The following is a 6,390-nucleotide window of genomic DNA, read 5'->3' on the forward strand; positions in this document are numbered from 1 at the left end:
AGAACTGATATTTATTTAAGTTCTTTCTCCTTGACCAGTGTTTTCATTGTCATAGGCAGATATAGTTCAGAATTTAAAGGTGGCAATTATAAGGTAAATACAGAAATGTTTTGATATGCATAAATGCCAGCTAGTACTACACATAATAGTTGATAAATCATTTATGGCAGATGGGGAATCCAATGTTTACATTACGTTCCAGTTCCTGGGTGGTACCACACAAACAACAAAACACACATTCATCATTTTATTTGAATATCAGGTTTAATAAAGGAAGAAGTGCATTGAAAATGTGTTATAAAAAGATATACATAAGTAAAAATCGTTTAAAATATAATTACAATAAAGAAAACAACAGCTAGCTGTAGGAACTAGATCATCATTTCTGATGATGTCCTGTAATTGTTTCTTGTATCTTCTTTTGAAGAAAAGATAGAAAATGATTCATTTGTCCTCCAAATAATTTCTGTAACTTCTTTTCTATCTTAGTTGGCAGATATGAATTTGGGCAAGAAGCTCATTAGCACAGTTAAAGAGAAATGAGGTAGAAAAAAATCATCTGTTGTTAGTACTAAAACTACACTCCTGACCATTTTCTTCTTTTTTGCTCTGTTCTCTTAGTAATTCAACAGATTGTTTATGCCCACAGTGTTCAAAATGGACAGCAACACCAGATGCCTGGACTTGGATGGATAGATGTACACAGGAGTGGTAAATTAGCTAAGATTGGACATTTTCCTATTTAAGGTTTAATGGAATTGTCACTAGAGAAAGTATATAGAATCAAGATAATTTGGTCATGCCTTTGATCTTAACATTTTGATTTATGAGAAACAAAGAAAAAAAATTTTTTTTTTTTTTTTTTGATACCAGGGAATGAACCCAGGGGCACTTAACCACTAAGCCACATCCCCAGCCCCTTTTAAATATTTTATTTAGAAACAGAGTCTTGCTGAGTTGCTTAAGGATTTGCTCAGTTGCTGAGGCTGGCTTTGGCTTTGATCATCCTGCTGCAGCCTCCTGAGCTGCTGGGATTATAGGCATGTGTCACTGGGTCCAGCTCACAAATCTGATAATTAACTAGCTTCTAGGATAAGAGTAGGGCTGTGTAAGTCTTTGAGAAAAGACCCTTTAAAAAGTAGCATTTAAATTAAATATTAGAACACTAAATCTTAAGATTATCAACCTAATGGATCGTATGCATAAGCCATTGGAGAACTATTGAAAGATCCCTTTATTGAATGGGTGGCATATAGTGGTGGAAAAGAACTTTGATTCCTCATGGTAGATCATGTCAAGTAGGGCAAAAGTTCATAATCACATGGAGGCTGAATACAGTGTGGCTTATGCCATCACTTGTACCTTGGAAGAGATAAAAAGGCCAGAATTCTTGTTTTGTGCTTGGTTCTAAGGCTGATTTGCCTATTCTCCATTGAATTTAGATTTGGCTTAAATATCCAAACAGTAAAAATCACCAGGCTTCTTCTGAAGAGCAGAAAGTGCATGTCTGTCAGGAAATGGTTTATGGCATTCTTCGTCAGTCAGAGGAGGATAATACTGTCTGTAGCAGACATAGGCAAATGTCATTCCAATCATGGATCCAACTAGTACATCTGAAGAGTGAGGAAATATAAGGTATTTTTTTAAACATTTTTTAAAATTGTAGTTGGACACAATACCTTTATTTTATTTACTTATTTTTATGTGATGCTGAGGATCAAACCCAGTGCCTTGCATGTGCTAGGCAAGTACTCTACTTCTGAGCCATAACCCCAGCCCAAGGTATTTTCTTAATCATATTAGAATTTTAAATCTCATTAGACACCAGACAGAATAGAAGACTTGGCCTTCCAGGTTATTCTTACTTGTAAGTCCCCGCCCCACCCCCTTTTACCACTCTTACTCATAAGTTCCCCCCTCCATAGTTGTGGTTTCTTTAGGCTTTCTTAATTTTGTCATATAGTTATAGGATTAGCATAGTCAGATTGTTCTTTATTTTTCTTTATTTTTTTTATATTTATTTTTTAGTTCTCGGCGGACACAACATCTTTGTAGGTATGTGGTGCTGAGGATCGAACCCGGGCCGCACGCATGCCAGACGAGCGCGCTACCGCCTGAGCCACATTCCCAGCCCCTCAGATTGTTCTTTAAACACATCAGAACACACCATTACTTTACTTTGTGCAGAGGGGACTAAATTAGAATTTTTTTAATTCACAAGAGTGACAAAGATTTATGAATTGCTTGCTATTCGTTGACCTGTACCATTTCAGTAGTCCTAGAGAAAGGAATAAACTCTTTAGGAGTTGCCTCTCTTTGCTCATTCTTTAAAATATGGCTGCCAAGGAGCGAGCAATACTATTGAATTTCTTTTGGAATTGTGGATTTTCTTTAAAGATATGCTGTCATTTGGAATGTTACTAGCATTCATCCTAAATTTCTTTGAGAAATGATAAAATACCAAAGTTTTTGTTTCTGAACAAATTATAGACAAAAAGCTTGATTTTTTAAAAGAAATAGATTGAGCTTCTAGGTTTGTTTCAAAAATTTGGCAAGGGCTGGGGTTTTAGTTTAGTGTAGAGTGCTTGCCTAGCATGTGTGAGACACTAGGCTCAATTCTCAGCACCATATATAAATAAATAAAATAAAGGTTCATTGACAACTAAAAATATATACATATATTTTTTTTCTTTTGAGATGGGCCTTTGCTATATTATCTGGCAACTTCTGGGCTCAAATGATCCTTCTGCTTTAGCCTCCTGAGTAGCTGGGACTGCAGATGATGTATACCACCATGCCTAGCTTTAAAACTTTCTTATAGATGCAATTTAACTGGAACTTAACAGTGCTTCAAATAATAGAAAAATTAGTACATTCTGTTTTGGTAATCTCTCTTTAAAAGGTTAACTTTTGACTTCCATATATCTTATAAATGTATACTCTTAATACAGAACCTAGACCACCCACACTTGTTCATGTTCAATCATGCAACATATTTAGTGAGAAAGCATTTAGTGAGAAAGCAAGTATCCTTAATGTCAGTTGTTAGGGATAAAAATGAATAAAACATGGAAGCTTCCATGGCATGAATACTTGCTTACCTTGCCAGTGATGTTTGTAGTCACAGGTGCGGGACAGTGCAATTACAGCTGCAAAAAGTAGAGGTGACAGAAAGGCACAGAACCTCCAAGATTTCCCACGGCCTTGTGGTGTGAAGCAGTGTAACTTCCCTGCCAGGTAGAAGGAAGCAAAGGCCAGACCAGCAAATGCAACTAGGACAGACAAAAACCTATAAGTATTTTTGTATGTTTTTTTGTGGTGCTAGAGATTGAACCCAGGGCTTCACACAAGCTAAGCAAGCATTCTACCACTGAGCTATACACCCCCAACACTCAATTCCAAATACACTAGGGAGTACAAATATATTTCATAACTTTTTGCATATTTCTGGTGTAGATCACTGATTGTGAGGAAAGAAAAGGGAAAATAAAGGACTTTATTTTGTTCCCAAGTTAATATTTTTTACCTGAGGATAGGTTAGAATAGCTCTATGATTTTAGGCAGGTTATTTAACCTCTTTATACTTTTGTTTCCTCATCTATAAATGGGAATCTTAAAAATAATAGTATCCACTTTAGTGGGATGTTGTGAGCTATAAATGAGGTACAAATTTTAAATGCTGCAGAGCACATGACACATAGTAACTCTTTAGTAAAGATGAGTTATTTTGGGGGACAAGTACAAGATTACAGGATGTAGGCCATTAATACAGTAATAATAAAATGTGCAAATCTCATGGATATAAACTACCTCTCTGTACTCTAATATTTACTGACATACAAGGTTCAGGCTTATAAAATCATAGGGTTATTAAAGAAGAAGGGAATTCCTATCTGTAGGTGTAAGAACAACTGTAGTTGAATGTTCTTATCCCTACAGGCTTCCTAGGTTAAACACATTAATAAGCATTCAAGTTGAATCCATATGAAATTCATACAGGAAGAATGTCCACTAGGGAAGCTTTTGCGACCCTCATTCACCACATCTTTATCCCCTGTACACATCAAGTCAGAATGGGCTAGTCCATCTGGGAAGCAGCGGTAAAAGAAATCTGGGCGTGGCCTGGAAGAAATAAGCATGATTTGAACATTTAAACATCTAGAAAGTATTTTTCAGTTGTATCAGACATCAATATTCCTTTTAATTGTTGGTATATAATGTCCCAGGCAATATAACTAGAGTAGGATAATTACCACATAAGAAAAACCTAGTTCCATGGCTGAAATTTAAATGAGGGAAAAAAAAAGTGACTTTAGCATGCAATTACATTTTAGGGCAAACAAATCACACTTCAACTTTAGAGATGCACTAAGGCCAAGGACTGTGCTTATTGTTAGTGGGAAATGCTGTTAAGCCAAAAAAGAGTCCACTTGTCGTAATCAGTAGGACTGAGGTAGGAGGAAGTGCTGAATGAGAAAGATTAGACTGATGATAAATGAGAAAAGGATGATAAAGATGTGTGATGGATTGCTATTCCTGGTCTTTCCTGATGGGGTGAGGACTGGGGCAGGCACTGGGGTGCTAAGTCTTATCACTTACCTTCCCACTATCAGTTTTATTGTATTGGTAAAGACACCAGTCAGAGCTAGAGCAAGGCTGGCAGCTAGAAATAAAAGAAATTGTTAGTGGTATCTACGTGGGAGGAATGGCGTATCTACTGCCTCATGAAGACAGCAGCAGCTCATGAACTTTTTGAGATAGTCCAACCAGACCTGAGCACAAAAATAACTATGGTGCTCAAGGACCATCCTTTGTAGTAAAGGGAAAACTACTGTACCTAGCCAGAGACATTCCTGAGGTACAAATAAGCCAGTATATAAGGCATACCTGTAAGTTCTTTCTGTCTCATGGGGTTGCATGGCATACAGGTAGATATAATTGCTTTAGCAATGTGGAACTCTGGTTTCTGCACAAGGTTCTAGTGCCTGAACTCTACCACTAGGAAGCATCTCATTCCTAGCTCTAAGAAGACATCATCATCAGAAAGGGCTAGCTCTTACCCAGGCAGGCTTGTTTGCTGTCTGCTGTATCTGCCTTCTTGAAAAATTTGGCCAGGAAGATCACAGACAGTGGAGAGAGGAATGCAATGACCTGAATCAGAATATGTCAAAAGCAAAACAGCAAAACCCCACATTAGTTGTTAAAGTTGCTCCTACAGGTAGAGGGATGGACATTACAGCAGAACTTCCAGAGCAGAAATAATTCCTATATGTAAGCAGAGGTCTTTTGGTGGGGGGGGGGGGGCTGGGAGCTGGCAGTTCCATCAGTAAATAACATCCACTATTCTAAAGGACCAGTTACTGCTCCGCTGGGGAACAGGGGTTCACAGAGAATCCATTTGCATCCAAAACAGACATACATCTTGCTCTCTAAATCTTGACCTTAAACATCAGGAAGGAAATTCTTGAGCACATCAACCAAGGGAACAATAAGTTCCCCACAAAGATAATCTGGGGGCCAGAATGACCACTTTTTGTATCCTAGCATCAAACAGTATTGTGATAGGCAAAGGATAGTTCTTCACTCACAAACATCGGCTTGGTAGGGAAATACTCCGCTTCCACATATGGATTCCGGTAAAGCCACATCTCCTCTGGCTGGATATGCCTCTGGAAGGGAGGGAGAAGTTCAGTCACCCTAAGGAGGAAACAAAAGCATAGAAGCTTCTTGGCATGCTGCTTTCTCCCGGAGGACCCAGCTGCCTGGCTGGCGGATGGGGCAGGCTGCCACCTCCAAGGCAGTAGTGTCTCCCACTGCCTGTTAACAGGTGCCACGCTCTGGGATCCGACCCGCAATTCCTTACAGGAAGGCTGCGAACAGCAAGACTCGCACACCCACTTCGGCCCCAAAGGCGGCGGCTGCCTTCCCCATCCCGCCAGCGCGCCCGGGCGTTCGCCGCGCTGACGTGGCGGCTGCTGCGTGGAGACGCTGCGCCAGGGAAGAGGCTGCCTGCAACCCGCCTGGCTTTAAGCGCCGGCTGGTGGGCGCCGTGGGAATGGCAGGAAGCCATGGCCGTCAGCCTCCTTTCCCCAGCCAGATCTGCTATCATATGGTGGCTTCTAGGAAGCAGGAGGGGCCCCTTTCAGGGCAGTCACCTAGCACAGCAAGGAAAGCCAGCTCAGCAGGGAGCTGGTTTCACTAGTGCCCAGCCAAGCTGCAGGTCACCTTTGGGTCTCATACCAGTGGGATGAAGATTGATCAGCATCTCCCTTCGGGACTTTCACCAACCAGGTGGTACGTAGATGGTCTTTTACCACACCAAAACAAGAAGCAACGTTCTCTAAGGATATTTCCTCTATGAAAAACAAAACTCACCTTTTAAGATCCAGT

At 40.0% G+C, this 6,390-nt stretch overlaps 1 protein-coding gene across 3 annotated transcripts; it reads right to left on the reverse strand.

The window, feature by feature from the left end:
* Positions 1–251: 251 nt before the first annotated feature.
* PLPP5 (phospholipid phosphatase 5) lies at positions 252–6,073 on the reverse strand. 3 transcript variants are annotated; one of them, XM_081269523.1, is made up of 7 exons: positions 5,864–6,073; positions 5,589–5,697; positions 5,061–5,151; positions 4,600–4,663; positions 3,998–4,122; positions 3,102–3,272; positions 252–1,613 (listed from the first exon to the last, which is right to left on the reverse strand). In XM_081269523.1, exons 1-7 carry the CDS (start codon positions 5,929–5,931, stop codon positions 1,450–1,452), a joined length of 792 nt encoding a protein of 263 aa, XP_081125649.1. In that variant the 5' UTR covers positions 5,932–6,073; the 3' UTR covers positions 252–1,449. The 3 variants fall into 3 exon arrangements, with proteins under 3 accessions (XP_081125649.1, XP_081125650.1, XP_081125651.1); XM_081269524.1 differs by lacking the exons at positions 4,600–4,663; positions 5,061–5,151 and having other exon boundaries at positions 259–1,613; positions 5,864–5,951; XM_081269525.1 differs by lacking the exons at positions 4,600–4,663; positions 5,061–5,151; positions 5,864–6,073 and having other exon boundaries at positions 259–1,613; positions 5,589–5,768.
* Between the last annotated feature and the right edge of the window lie 317 nt (positions 6,074–6,390).

Source organism: Spermophilus citellus, assembly GCF_964194105.1.
Source record: "Spermophilus citellus genome assembly, chromosome: 16".
NCBI lineage: Eukaryota > Metazoa > Chordata > Mammalia > Rodentia > Sciuridae > Spermophilus > Spermophilus citellus.